At 44.9% G+C, this 15613-nt stretch overlaps 1 protein-coding gene across 1 annotated transcript in view; it reads left to right on the forward strand.

The window, feature by feature from the left end:
• The first annotated feature begins 751 nt into the window (after positions 1-751).
• Positions 752-15613, forward strand: part of CLPR4 (CLP protease R subunit 4) — a 37264-nt gene continuing 22402 nt past the window's right edge. The window contains exons 1-3 of the mRNA XM_086812334.1: positions 752-1128; positions 2061-2264; positions 2356-2411. Coding sequence (XP_086668460.1) covers positions 811-1128; positions 2061-2264; positions 2356-2411 — 578 coding nt within the window. The 5' untranslated portion in view covers positions 752-810. The remainder of the gene's footprint in view (positions 1129-2060; positions 2265-2355; positions 2412-15613) is intronic.

A 15613-nucleotide genomic window follows, 5' to 3' on the forward strand; every position in this document is an offset into this window, starting at 1 on the left:
CTCTATGTCAAACTTAATGATAGTAGATGGGTCGTTAAAACTGGCATGGGAGCCAGTGGAAATTCAAGTTTCAACATATATGGTCTAAAAGAATAGCCCCTAAAAAGTCATGCCTCATGTGGCTTATCCTATAGCGTGCTGCCAAGATTGGTATAGGGTTAGGCCTTTGTCCTAGATGCCAAAGAGAGGAGGAAACTATAGCCCACCTATTTAGCATCAAGCCAACTCACCCTACGCTCTTAATTGGAAAGGAATCCTATTAGGAGTTGAACTAATGGTTGTTCAAACAAATTGTGGAATATCATCATATCATAATTTCTCTGGACAGTATGGAAAAATAGAAATGCTCGGATTTGAAAACTATTTTTCAGATGAAAGGATTATTGGACCTGAAGAAGAAAACGTGCTCGGCTACCATCTTGTCATTGGAGGGCCAAAAAATTGCTATCGAGGCAAGGAATCAATTGAAGATGCTGTTGCCTCCTTGATTACTAAAGAAAAAGAAGCCATAGCTGATTTGAACACCCAAGATGAAGAGCTGGAAGAATACATCTATTAACTAACCAAGGTTGCAAAGGAATGAAGTCCTCTAGTTTCTCAGTATCTAAGTATTAAAGTTAAGTTTCTTCAGTTACAAAGCTTTATGTATCTTTTTCATTTCCTAGTATAATTTCAATCTAAAAAAAGGAAAAAAAAGGAAAAAGAAAAAAAGAAAAAAGAAAAAAGAAAAAAGAAAAAAGAGAACGGTAGCCTTGGAACTCCATCATTAGAAGAGAGACGACCAAAATGCGAAGAAAGTAACAGATTTTGATGAAAGGAGCTTCAGCGGGCATGACTGCTGCAACGGAGGGTGTGGCCTCGGGGCTGCGCTCACACGTTTCGGCGGTAGTGGGCAGGAGCATGGCCTCCTATAGCAACAGCAGCAAGCCCTTCTGCCCCCAAGCTTCTAGTTCCATCTGCAGTAGCAGAGCCCAGAAGAAAGGCCTGGACCTGCGCACAGGTTTCGCCTGCCCTTTTTTTGGAGGAAGCTCTCATGGCTCCCTCTTCGGCCTCACCCTTCGCACCGCACGGGAAGCTATAGATCAGGCCGTCTCTCGAGGTGGCCCTCGCAAAGGAATCATCACAATGGTGCGCTTTCTGACATCTGGATGTCCTTAACACGTTGTTCTGATCATTGCTTGCACAAAACACATTGTAATCCTCTCCCAGTTTACATACTAGTATTGGTATTTGTGGGAGAGGAGATGTGGTGGAAATGGCATCTACCGTGGTCTGGATGGCTTTTGGTGGGTGCTTGGAAACGGCCGCCATGACTGTGGCCTGGATGGTGTTAGTTGGTGGGCTGATTTGCCTGGAAATGATCACCATGGATAGGACAATGTTTGTGGTATGCACATTCATGGCCAGGGCAGGGCTTGTGGTCATGCAGATATCCTTGAACACTGCACATACCATGGCTAGGATGGGTTTTGTGGCCAGGATTTGTGGGAAGGGGCAGGGTTGTATTGCACAGTAGACACATTGTCTCAATAAAGGTTTTGCCCATGGTCTGCAGTCTCTTGGCACTTTGGTCAAACTTTTGACCTCTCATTGTGATGGGTAGGATACAAACTAGGCAGCCACATGCACGAGTGATTTCAATAGAGGGACCTTCCACTACCACTTTCAGTAAGATAACAGGAAATTAAAGCCATAATTGCCAAAAAAGTGAGTGTTGCATCCACGAAGCATCATATACCAAGTGCAAATGCAAAGCGGCAATAGAGAGTGGATTTAGCTCTATGCTAGAAGGTAAGGAAATCAAGATGCAAACATTACATGTAGAGTGCAAATAGATGGTTAATGGATGAAATTGAGGAAATTGAGACATCACGAGTTGTTTGCAGATAGGCTTATTTCCTTGTTTAGATCAGATTTAGGAGCATTTAAGAACTTTTGTATTGCTTTGTTTCAAGCAAGACATGCCCATTGAGGTAAAATTTTGCTGCTGTTAAATCAAACTCATGACACTGTAGGCATTCCAGGTTTCTATGAAGTGGCTATTAAACGTTTTCTTGTAGGTTATCCCATTTCAAAGAGGAGATGCTCGTCAACAGCCACCTCCAGATCTGCCTTCTTATTTGTTCAAGAATCGCATTGTTTTTCTTGGAATGTCTCTGGTACCATCGGTCACGGAACTGATAATGGCAGAGCTTCTCTATCTTCAGTACGAGGATCCTGAGAAACCAGTCTACATGTATATCAATTCCACTGGCACCACCAAGGTATCATGGCTGGCCATTACACAACTTGTATAATTATGCTGAAGCTTATTGACATGGGCCACTGGGTTAATAGAAGGTCTGCTGGTTGTAGGATGGAGAGAAACTGGGGTACGAGACCGAAGCTTTTGCAATTTATGACACAATGAGGTATGATCTGCTTTCAACTTTTTTGTTGGTGTCTAACTCCCCTGCCTTTTAAGTTTGAAGGTGACAAAGAGTTGGTAATCATTTGCCCTTCGATTGATAATATCAAGAAAATAAATTCATGTACTGGCCACTTTTTGCTGTTGAGGGGAAGCTCCAATTTGGCTGTGAAGGGTTCTTGCATAACCAAACAGATAAACAAAGGTGTTTGGGTGTTGTCCCGCACACAGCTACAATTCACTTAGATTGTTCATTGTACAAGTGTCCAAGCAGCTTATTAGGCGATTTGCTGAGTGCCAGACAGGTGTTTAGAGTCATAGGACCTACAGGACAAAAGCCTGTTAGAGGCTATCAGTTCACTGTGTGCACTTTTGCATCACCTCAATATGAGCAGGTTCCTTGGCAGAATAGGCAGCATGTGAGAAATTGTCACGGCGTGGGGTGTTGGGGAGACCAAAGTGGTCACCCCCAACACCACACTCGCTACACCTTAAGTGGACCCCATGATGATTTATATGATGACAGGCCCCTCTCCCTTCGCAGGAATTTATTGAATCAAACCACAGTGTGCCTGAACTTTCACAATAGGTGAGAATTGAAAAGATGCCCACAGTTGGGTACATCCAATAAAGTGGGCTGAAATCTGAGAAGTTTGATTTTGAGGGTTGGAAAACCCTAACGCTAGTTTTTGCACAGTCCGGGCAACAAGCTATCTTCTTTGTCCACACCTTGGTTTCACCAAATATGGTGCAATCTGGCGAGCACAGCCGCTGTAGATTGTTGTTGACAATGTGCAACAAGTATATTCTCTAGTATGTAGTCTTGAAATTGATGAGAAGTGCTTGAAAAATGAAGAGGGAGTGCTCCAATTTATAGGTTTGAGACTTCAATGCTCTAGAATGGAAGAGTAAACTCCAAATGACAAGTGACTACTTTAATTAACGAGTGTTAGCTAAATTGACAAGTGTAAAGTAAAATGACAAGTGTAGAGACACTTGTCCCATTCTAGATGCCACATCTTAATTTAAGAGGTGATTCTTCCATAACCTTGATGGGGAGAAAACCAGAATTAGGGTTAGAGTTCATTCATGGGAGACATACACAGAGAAGCAAGGGAGAGAGAGAGAGAGTTGTGGGGATAAGTCAACTCATGAGGCATGAGTGTGTGACTCCCCTATCACACATGTATATTGCACTAGTACACATAGTGCACTTAGTACATTAAAAGTACTAAGTGTACTATGTACTATAACTTATGGGCTTGTACACACTATAAGGGTGGGCATAACGCCTTTACCCCAACAACCTCCCACTTAAAGGCAAAGTGCCCTTAAATGAAGGAAAAGAAAAAATCAGCATGTACATGATAATATACAAGGCCATATCAAGGCTGAAAATGGCCTCATCCAATGCCCATCAAGTGTCTGCAATGAGCAAACCGCTCCGGGGGCAAACTCTTCGTCAACAGATCAGCCGGGTTGTCATCCGTATGAATCTTAACAAGCTGAATTTGCTTGTTCTCTATCACCTCTCTGATGAAGTGATACTTCACATCCACATGCTTCGTCTTTGCATGAAAAACAGGGTTCTTTGCCAACTGAATGGCACTCTGACTGTCACAATGCAACAATGGAATATCCCCTGTATAGCCCAAATCAACCACTAACCGAGATAGCCATAATGCCTCCTTGCAAGCCTCTGTGGCTGCAATATACTCGGCCTCTGTAGTAGATAAGGCTGTGCACTTCTGCATCCTGGATATCCATGACACAGCACCTCCTGTGAATGTAAATACATAACCGGTAGGACTTCCGGTTATCTGGATGACCGGCATAATCCGAATCCGTGTAACCATGCACTAATGCATCCTGTTTGCCAAAGCAAATGCACAAATCCTGTGTGCCCTTCAGGTATCTCATGACACCTTTCACTGCTTCCCAATGCTTCTTGCCAGGGTTGGCCATGTATCTAGAAACCACTCCCACTGCAAATGCAATGTCAGGCCTAGTAGCAACCATGGCATACATGAGACTGCCACAAGCTGAAGCATACGGAATCTTGGCCATATCAGCCCTGTCTTTATCTGACTGTGGGCTGTCCATAGCACTGAGTTTCACATATGGAGGCAAAGGAGTACTAGCTTTCTTCCCCCCGTCCATATTGAACCTCTGCAAGACTTTGCCAATGTATTCCTTCTGAGACAAATACAACACATGCTGATTTCTGTCCCGAAGTATCCGCATACCCAAGATGTGATTTGCATCACCCAAATCCTTCATATCAAAGGTTTCATGCAGCCTCTTTTTCAATGCATCCATCTCTTTACGAGATTTCCCGGCAATCAACATATCATCAACATACAAGATGAGGATCAATAGACTGCCATCCAAAGCTTTCTTGGTGTACAAGCAGTGATCTATGTCACTTCTCCTGAATTTCTGGGATTTCATGAATGTATCAAATTTATGATACCATTCTCTTGGTGCCTGTTTGAGCCCATAAAGACTCTTTTTCAGCTTGCATACAAGCTTCTCCTTTCCACTTACTGCATAACCCTTTGGCTGCTGCATATATATCTCCTCATGGAGATCACCGTGAAGAAAAGTAGTCTTCACATCCATCTGGATCAAGTCCAGATCATCATGCGCAACCAAAGCCAACACAGCTCTAAGTGTGGTCATTTTGACCACTGGAGAGAAGATCTCATCAAAGTCCACACGATATTCCTGCTTGAAGCCCTTAGCCACTAACCTGGCTTTGTATCTTGGCTTTGCATTTGATGCAACTTTGAGCCTGTATACCCACTAGCATGGCAAAACCTTCTTGCCTGCAGGCAAAGGCACCAACATCCAAGTTCCATTTTTATGCAGAGAATCCATCTCTGACTTCATGGCACGCTCCCATAGAGCCTTGTCTGCCCTCTGTAAAGCCTCCTTGTAACATGAGGGCTCCCCACAGTCAGTGAGCATCAAGTAGTCAACCCCTGGAACAAACCTGTCAGGGGCTCTGGAGGGTCTTGTGGACCTCCGTACCCAATGACCATCATTTGCAGGTTGCTGTCCAGCCTGCATATCACCCATTGGTGGCTCCTGTTCCATGCCATAAGGCTGAAATATCATGCCCGGTATCTCCTCCAACTGTGGTATATCCATAGGGATATCTTCTGCCATATCTGGCTGTCCATTTGGACCATTTTCAGCACCATTTAAGGGCTGGTTTTCCTGCTGTAATGGCTGATTTACAGCCCTTTGTTGTTGTCCATGATGTCCATCATCATCAAAGATGACTCTGCCAGGCTCCCGTTGCCTTGCAGGCTCCTTATACATGCATGTTTCATCAAAAATGACATCATTGCTGCGTATGATCTTTCTATTCATGGGATCCCAAAGTCTATACCCCATTTCACCTCTGTCACCATATCCTAGGAATATGCATTTGTGAGATTTAGGATCAAGTTTGGTGCGCATTTCCCTGCGTATGTGCACGTACGCAACGCAACCAAACACTCTCAAGTGCTTGTATGACGGAGGCTTCCCTGTCCATACTTCTTCTGGCACTTTCCCACCAAGCCTCGTGTTAGGTGACCTGTTTATAAGGTGAACGGCTGTCATAACAGCTTCAGCCCAAAAACCATGAGGTAATGCAGCATGTGACAACATAGAACGGACCTTCTCCTGAATGGTCCTGTTCATCCTCTCTGCTGTCCCGTTTTGTGGAGGATCATAAGGAGTAGAGAGCTCCCTCTTGATGCCTTTAGCATCACAAAAGTCCTGAAACTGTTTGGACGTATACTCTCCACCATTGTCGGAACGCAAAGCCTTCAGTGTTTTGCCAGTTTGATTCTCAACAAGAGCAACAAACTTCTGAAACACTGAGAATGTATCACTCTTCAAACGAAGAGGATAAACCCACACCTTGCGTGTGGCATCATCTATAAAAGACACAAAATATTTTGCCCCTCCCAAAGAAAGCTGAGGCATCTCACATACATCTGTATGCACAAGCTCTAACTGAGCATCTTTCTGTCCAAGAGCTTTCTTGTGGGGACACTGTAGTTGCCTACCATATATACAATGCTCACAAAACTGAAAACTTGAAAACTTTAGAGAAGGCAAGTAACCCAAACGAGACAATTGCTCCATTCCTTTGACACTCATGTGTCCCAACCGGCTATGCCACACAGAGATTTCCGGCAGCTCGGTTGCATTTACATTAGCATGGTGACAAACACCTGCATGCATGAAATAAAGAGTGTCCACCTTAGAGCCTCTGGCAACAACCAGTGAGCCCTTACTAATTTTCCACTTTCCACTACCAAATGTGGTAACATAATCAGCATCATCAAGCTGCCCAGTAGAAAGCAGTTTCTTCTTGATTTCAGGCACATGCCTGACATCATGGAGCATAAGCTGTGAGCCATCTGAAAATACAAGCCTCACATCACCTCTGCCAAGAATTTTGCATGCATGGTTATCACCCAAATAAACCACTCCTTCATTGCCAGCAGTGTACCTGACAAACAAGTCTCTGCAACCTGTGACATGAAAGGAGGCACCTGAATCAATGATCCATGAGTGCATACCATGACCACCTGTAAGAAGTGAATGGGCATCAAGTGAAGAAGTAAAGAGGACCTCATCCTCACTGCCACCTGCATGTGACACATTGATTTCTTCGATCTTGACTCCACTTTTGCCCTTTGGCTTTACATCTTTGGCTTCATCTTTCTCTTTGTCTTTGCCTTTTCCCTTTTCCTTTTGATCATTTTTCCATTTGTAGCATTGCTTTTTAATGTGTCCCTTTTTGCCACAATAATGGCATTCCAAATCCTTTTTGGAGCGAGACTTGCTCCTTCCCCTTTCTTGGCTTTTTCCCCTTTGCTGGGATCTCCCACGTGCATTCATTGCATTGGACTTTCCAACAAAGTTGTTTTTCCTGTTCATCTCTTCTTGAAGAAGAGCACCCTCAACATCTGCATATGACAGCATAGCATTCGAATTGCTAGTGGCTGTCCTGAATGTGTCCCAACTCTCTGGCAAAGTGCATAACAAAAAGGTGGCTTTGAACTCATCGTCCATTGCCAACTTTTGATTAATGACCTGGCTGACAATACCATTAAACTCATTTAGATGGGCTGTCATAGAAGCCCCTTCCTTCATCTGAAGGCCTATGAGTTTCTTCAACCAATACACTTTGCTTGAGGCACTTTGTTGGGCATACAAGTCCTGCAATGTCTGCCACATTCCCCAAGCTGTCTTCTCTTCACGAATGCTGAAAAGTAAAGAGTCTGACACAGACAACATGATAGTAGATCTTGCCAGCTCATCCATATCTTCCCACTCTTCAGCCGTAAGAGAAGCGGGCATCACACCCCTTTCTTTGATAGGCTTGTGCTGCTTTTTCTGGAGCAACACATTGTAGCACTGGGTTTGCCAAATATCATAGTTATGCGAGCCTTCAAGCTTCTTGATGTGAAGCAATGAAGAGCTCTCACCTGTGGTTGCCATAGCAAAATGCAACCTGTCAATGCCTGACTCCCTGCAAAATGTGCAAACACTGCACCAAAAGCACACAAAGTGCTCACAGTTTTTCTCCCAAGCTTTATCTCCCACTGCGGAAGCAAGAATGCAACTTTTCTCCCAATTTTTGTGATGAAAACACCAAAATCTGATTGCTGCAGATTTTGGACAGCACCTTGAATGTGCTCTTTTGCCCTTCCAAAGTACTGTACAGCAGTACCAAGTGCTCACCAATGATGTACCAAACCTGTCCCGGCAAGTACAACAGCTGAATTTGAACCTTTTGGTCACTCAAAACAGTGTACAGCCATGCCAAAACATGCACAAAGCTGTGCCAAATCTGTACCAGAGCAGGTACAATAGCAATAAATGCTCTCCTGGCTGTCCAAATGAGTGAAAATCAGACTTTTACAGTCTCGAACACTGCATGCAACAGTCCCGAACAGAAATTGGGCAAAAGCCCCTTGACTGCAAGCTGATTTTTGAGGATTCAAGGCATAAATGTCTTGCCTGCTGCTTTGCCAAGCTCAACAATCATACAAACTTGAAAAGCCCCTTGATTTGAGATCAATTTCTGATCATACATGGTACATTGACGCACATAAAGGCATCCAAAGTGTTCACGATGCTTCCCCCTGGCCACATATACATCCAATACATGAAAGCCCCTTGATTTACAGGCACATTGAGTGCTTGTAAGGCATCAACACATTATCCACAGCATCAAATGCGATCGCCTGCATGCAAATCAACCAAATCGGCACAAAAGCCCCTTGATTTGCACTGCAATCTGCTGCAATTTTGCCCAAATGTGCGATTTTTCACATCATACAGCATGTATGAGTGCTTAATTGCACAATTACATCAAAAGCCCCAAATTTCGACATCCAATTTCTTGCAAATTGATCCTGATTTGACCAATTTCCTGCAAATTTATCCTGATTGTGACCAATGTCACCCAATTTTGCCAATTTTGCTCAAAAAATTGAGCAATTGACACCTGTATCTGCTCAATTGTTGATTGTACTTGCTCAATTGCAAATCCCAAAAAAAAAATGAGACAAATACCTTGTAATTTCTGATTTTTCTCAATTTGCAGGCTGTTGCAGGAAAAGAGGGGTTGATGCTGATGTTGCTGCAGAAAGAGTGCTCTGATTGAGGAGGTGGTACAGGCCAACGGAGCACTGCATCCTTCAAGACACTGCGCTTGGGCTCTTGTGAGCTGTGCCAGAGGTTCTCCAGCACGTTATGGCGTTTGTAGTACTCCCCGCGATTGAAAAAAAAAAGCCCAACCCCACGTTCGAAGCTCACATCGCTGTCCTCATCATCACTCCATCGCCAACCAGTGGGCGAGCAGTCGAGCAGGCCAGTTAATACGCCTTCGCCCCCTCCACTTGCTACGCGCTTGGGCTCTCTTCGCTTATGTCTCGCCTAGCGCCAGCCGACGCCCAGCGCTAGGCCTTCGCTTGAGTTTCGATTGCCACACTCGACCTCCGCCTAGTTCGCACAGCCGGCGCCAGGTTATGCGCGCAGCTGTTGCTACTGGGCAGCGTGGATTCGCCTGCTGGGCAGCGTGGATGAGCCTGCCCACGCTGCTGCTTCTCTCCACCCACCTGCCTGCGACGACTGGTCACACAGTCGACCAATAGCCAGTGCTGCACAAAGGCGACCAGCAAAAAGGCGACTCACAGAATGAGCAAACGACTAGCAAAAGGGCAAACAATTCTTGATGAGAGGGAGGGGAACCTGGTGACCAAAGCTCTGATACCAGTTGATGGGGAGAAAACCAGAATTAGGGTTTAGAGTTCATTCATGGGAGACATACACAGAGAAGAACAAGGGAGAGAGAGAGAGAGTTGTGGGGATAAGTCAACTCATGAGGCATGAGTGTGTGACTCCCCTATCACACATGTATATTGCACTAGTACACATAGTGCACTTAGTACATTAAAAGTACTAAGTGTACTATGTACTATAACTTATGGGCTTGTACACACTATAAGGGTGGGCATAACGCCTTTACCCCAACAAACCTTCTATGCTGAAAATATCCCAACTCGTTAAGAATTTGACAAAGGTGCTTTAGTAAGTCTTGATCCTTGTGAAAATCCAGAGATTTTGACGCGAATGGAATTTCCATCAAAGTCTGCCCAAAATAAAAACTCTCCTAGAATCTAGGAGTTGCATGTTTTGGGTCCAAGAAGGCTTCATTGTAAAGATTCACCTGTTCATGGTTTGTTCAAATGATTTGAGCATCTGGTTTCACCTTTGAAACCACTCATCACTCATCTGGGCATTCTGGTCAATTTGACTACCCTAGTGCTAAATTTAGTCATTTGGGCATTTGGTCTATGACCATGAAACCAATAGGGGACCTGGAGAGAAAGACCAACACTTCATAATACTAGATAGAGACCGGTCGAGACTTATGAAAACAAACCCCAGAACACTCGGGACATTGACAGATAGCACAATATTGAGACAATCTTTAGGACGCAATGGAATAACCATAAACAACACTAAAAAGAACACAACACTGAGCCGGAACAGCCGGCCCCTTGTAGGAATTGTTTTATTCCAATGAATAAATTGATACAGATAAACCAAGGTGCGGGTGCAATCCTGCACCGGATTTTCCACAAAGTTTAGCAAGCACATGCTCAATGATCCGGGGTACCAATCAGCACCACAAGTAGTGCAAATCAGCCTCGAACAACAGCCTGGAATGGTGCCAAATCCAGCCCCGAAATCCATGCCAAAACAGCCCCCAAAATAGAGCCTCAAATCAGCCCTGGAAGGTCTCTCAGTACAACTACCAGATTTCTCCAAAACAGCCCCGGAAAAGCTCCCAAAAACAGTCCCTGATACCCTCAAACACATCCCTGAATCGATGGTCACGAGGGAGCGGTGAAGAGAGAAAAGAATCTGCCTGGCTGCCGTACCACTGAACGGCCTGCTGAAGAGAGAGCTGAAACCGCCTGCTGTCCAGTGTACAACCAACGCAAGGGAGAGGAGAAGAGCTACCCGGCCTGCTGTACCACTGTACAGTTGGCTGTACATGCTGTACGGCCAGCAAACTGAAGAGGGTGGAAAAACTGCCGCCTGCTGGCTGTGAGGGCAAGAGAGACCAAAGGACCGAATATACGAGAGATCAGAGCAAATCACACAGCATGCAATGGGGGTATATATATATAGATGATAAAATCAAGTACGAAGGCTTTGTGTGAATATATGCGCTTATGTGTGTGTGTGTGTGGAGTGCGTGTGTGAGAGCATATCTTGATACAAAGTTCTACACCCACTATTGGGCACTGATGATGTTAGTGGTGATGTGGTAGTAACTAGTGCATACTATGCATAATGGAGTTGACAGCTATAAAGTCTTGTGGGTTGACTACCATGAGTATATAACATGCACGTTCCTAAAAGGTGAATTTGGGCATGTTCCTGGATGCATCTAGGTATATATGATAAAATCTAGTACAGGAGCTCTATGTGAGACTTCGAAGGACCAGAGAGGGCTGCTGTCCCAAAAAACGCAGATAACAGTGCTGAAGTAAGCCTGATGTAAGCGTTGATATACGCTTGATGTAAGGCTGATGTGAGCTCAGATGATAAATGCTGAGGTAAGCCTGATGGTGTGCTGAAGTAAACGCTGAAGTACACCTGATGATGAAACGCTGAGGTCAGCCTGATGGTGTGCTGAAGTACACCTGATGATGAAACGCTGAGGTCAGCCCTGATGTAGGCGATGGAAACTGCTGAAGACAGCCCCGGTGTAGGCGGCCAATCCAGCAGCAGAAAAACGCTGAGGGTACACCTGATGTAGGCGGCCAGTCCAGTAGTAGAGAATGCAGAGTTTGCACTTGACATAGACGGCCTGCACCAGCAGCAGCAACCCGAGATGTAAATGCTGATGGTAGCCCTGATGTAGGCGACCAGCAGAAGAGATTCTTGTAATTGTGTACATGCTGAATAAGGATGCGCTTCATATATATATATAGGTAGAGTGGGTGTTGGTCGGTCAGGAGAGGCTATTGGCCAGCAGATAAAGTTGAAGTAAGATGTCAAAATAGCCCTTTTGGGCTGGATAAAATACCCTTTTGGGTATATTTTCACACACCCCCTCTCAGATCAAAAGGGGATCATGAGAGAAGATGGGGGGGAAAAAAACTTTGGTTGTCGAAGATGAAGATCATGTGCTTTGAGACTGGAGTAGAGGCTTTTGAGATTGCAAGGTACTGGAATTATGCCACAATGCAAGAGGTTTTCACATGCATGAACGTCCATTTTTGGGTTTTCATTCACACATGTGCCCCAAACACAAAAAACAGAATGCTATGCATAGGGAATGCAAGATGGAAAAAATGCAATGCAGTGGGTTTTCACATGAGCCGTGCCCTCATGGGGTTTTCACTGACTCATGTGCCCGATACAATAATGATAAAAAATGTGAAAGGAGAGAAAGATCCCCCTCTCAATATGCAGAGGGTGATGGTGGAGGACCGATGCTGATCCGGTCATGAAGACGCTCGAGGATGTTTGCATGGTTGTCCGCCGTAGGAATGTACTGGAGTCGGATGGTACTAAGCTCAACCTGTTCCCTAGTAAAATGAAAATGAACACCCACATGCTTGGTACGGTTAGAAAAAATAGGATTGCCAGCAAGGGCAATCGCACTGACTGTCGACGAAGATGATAGAAGTAGTGTCAATGGGAACGCACATCTCCGTAAGAAGCTATCGAAGATACATAGCCTCAGTGGTGGCGTCATAGAGGGCCCGGTATTCGGCGTCAATGGAAGAACCTGCAACGGTATCTTGCTAGACCAAGAGAAAGGGGCAGATCCGAGGGAGTACAAATAACCACCATGAGAACGTTGGGAATCGAAATCACCAGTCCAGTCGGAGTCAATGTAACCACACAGGGTGATCCCACAACTGTAGTGAAGTCCATACAAATAGGTACATGCCAGATATCGAACAACCCTCATTGTTGAACTCCAATGTGGCTCCTTAGGAGCATTGAAATACTGACTTAAAATGGATGTGCAATAGGAGATATCATGACGAGAATTTGTGAGCTAGATAAGTTTTCCAACCACTTGGCGGTAGGCTCGATCTTCATGTGGAGGTGAGTCCACTTCCTTTAATAGTTTGATAGTGGGATCCAATGGAGTAGCACCATCAGGAAAGTAGGAAGTAATGAGTTGGAGACAATACTTCTGTTGGGACACAAAAATGCCATCGGGATGTTGGACCACCTCCATGCCAAGGAAATATGAGAGAAGACCGAGATTAGTCATCTCAAAAGTTCGTCTGAGCTGTGCCATGATATCAGCCATTTTGGCTTGATGTGAACTAGAAATAATGAGGTCATTGACATACAGCACTAGGTAGCAAACCATCCCTTGATCAGTGTGAATATAGATATTGGGATCATAGTGAGATGGTTGAAAACCTTGGCCACGAAAAAATTTGTCAATGCGATGATACCACGCTCGGGGGGCTTGCTTAAGCCCATAAAGAGCTTTATGCAAGTGAAAAACTTTGTCCTCAAACCCGGGGAGCGGGAAGCCCGGAGGTTGGTCAACGTAGACCTCCTCTTCTCGAGAATGCCATTTAAAAAAGTACTCTTAACATCCATCTGATAGACTGGCCATTTGTGGTGAGTAGCCAAATTGAGTAAAAGATGGATTGTCGTCATTCGAGCAGTGGGTGCAAAGGTCTTGTCAAAATCAATGCCTACTTTCTGGCAAAATCCTTGCACAACAAGACGAGCTTTGTATTTGTCCAAGGTACCATCGGCTTTAAATTTGGTGCGGAAGATCCATTTGGTTCCAATGATCTTCTTATGACGAGGGCGATCCACAAGGGACCACGTACCATTACGGTCAATGCTTTCGAGTTCTAGTTCCATAGCCTGTTTCCAGGATGGAAGTTTGATAGCATCTTTCCACGATGTTGGCTCATCATGCGCCTCAGTGTGTGCGGAAAAGGCAGAGGCAAATGAGGCACGAGGAGCAAGCCTGGTGGATCGACGAGGACCATCCAAAGGGGTATCATGGGGAAGCATGCTAGAATCACGCATGGTCTGTTGGTACCAGTGAGGTAAAGGGTCCCTGGGTGGCTGTTGGTGGGAGGAGGAAGCCTCCTCAAGAGGCGAAGTTGTAGGTGACTGTGATGGGGTTCATGTGGCACGGTCTGAGATTCTTGTTCGGTTGGTATGGGCAGCGGAAGGCGAAGTAAATCTTGCTCATCAAAGAATGGAGACGCCCATTTGATTAGTGACTAACAGAACCATGGTCACCATGAAACTCGTTTCACGTTTCGGTGTTGAAACGTTTCGTGCGCATCACTGAAACCATTTCGTTTCATGTGGAACAAAAAGTTGTGATTTTTTCTATGGTTTAGCCTCTCCCTATATTTTTAAGCCTTTCACTTCCCTTCTTTTATGTCTCTTTGTCTCTCCTTTCTTCAATGGCGACATTATAGCAATATATTTTCATATTGTCATGCATATATCGTTTCGATCTACCGTTTCATTATGCACCTATCCACATTTGAAACGTTTCATTCCAAAATAGATCGTTTCGACAACGAAACGTTTCAGCAATGAAACGTTTCGTGGTGACCTTGAAGCAAACCCACGTGGAAAAGTATTGGAAGGCGTCGGATTTATGCTTTAGGAAATATACCCACATGTGCCTTGAATAATCATCAACGATTAGCATGTAGTAGAGAGATCCATTCAAGGAACGGGTTGGGGATTGGCCACTCAACTCGAAATGAATCAACTTGAGGATTCCTTGAGCACGATGAGTAGCATGTTGTGGGAATGGTGAGCGATGCTGCTTACCCATTTGACATGGCTGGCAGACATTCTTTGTCAGATTGAGGCTGGGTATGCCTTCAACTAATTGGTCTCGAGATAACTGGTAGAGTGTCATAGGGTAGATGACCATAGTGAAAGTGCCATAGTCGTTCTATGTCGGATGGAGCTCGGGTCACATAAGAACCCGATGAAACTCTGAACCATAAGATGGCTCAGATAAAAAAATTAGACATCCGGTGGAGTTGGGTGGGCCTCAATGATGGGCACAGGAGGATTGTAAGGTAATTGACAGATCTGAATAAAAGCAGAGGCTTTCACACGCGGATGGCCTCGTCTGGGCCTTTGTTTCTTCTTCCTTATGGAGGAGTGGCCAGAGTCAATCTTAAATGTGACTTGAGCGATATTGGCTGAGGGGCCGGGATGAGGTGTAAGGGGAGACCAATCAGACATTTCTTCCGGGGTGGTGAAAGAAACTGACTGGGAGGGGGGGGGGGGGGCTTGAGCAACTTGACCAGTGGATCGCCACTGAGAGGATCTCAGCCAAGTCGTACCATTGACTTGTTGCTGGGTCCTTGGCGGGGAGCCCTGCAGAGTAGGTGCTGGATTATTACCCCTCTTGATCTCCAATTTGGGGCATTGCTACCACCTTGGTTGTTTTGGCGGTTCGAGTTAGTGGTGTTGGAGGTGTTGCCTCTATTTTCCTTGGCTTTAAAAACACACTCATCATCAACATGTCCAGGCATTTGGCAATGAGTACAAAATCTCTTCTTTTTGGGAATATTTTTCCAGTGGGTGTTGAGGTAGGGTTTTTGGGATTAGTATTGTTGGCGGGAGGTTTGCCTTGATTACTTG

The sequence above is a fragment of the Cibotium barometz genome, chromosome 18, assembly GCF_041138505.1.
Source record: "Cibotium barometz isolate CiBa-2024 chromosome 18, ASM4113850v1, whole genome shotgun sequence".
Classification (NCBI taxonomy): domain Eukaryota; kingdom Viridiplantae; phylum Streptophyta; class Polypodiopsida; order Cyatheales; family Cibotiaceae; genus Cibotium; species Cibotium barometz.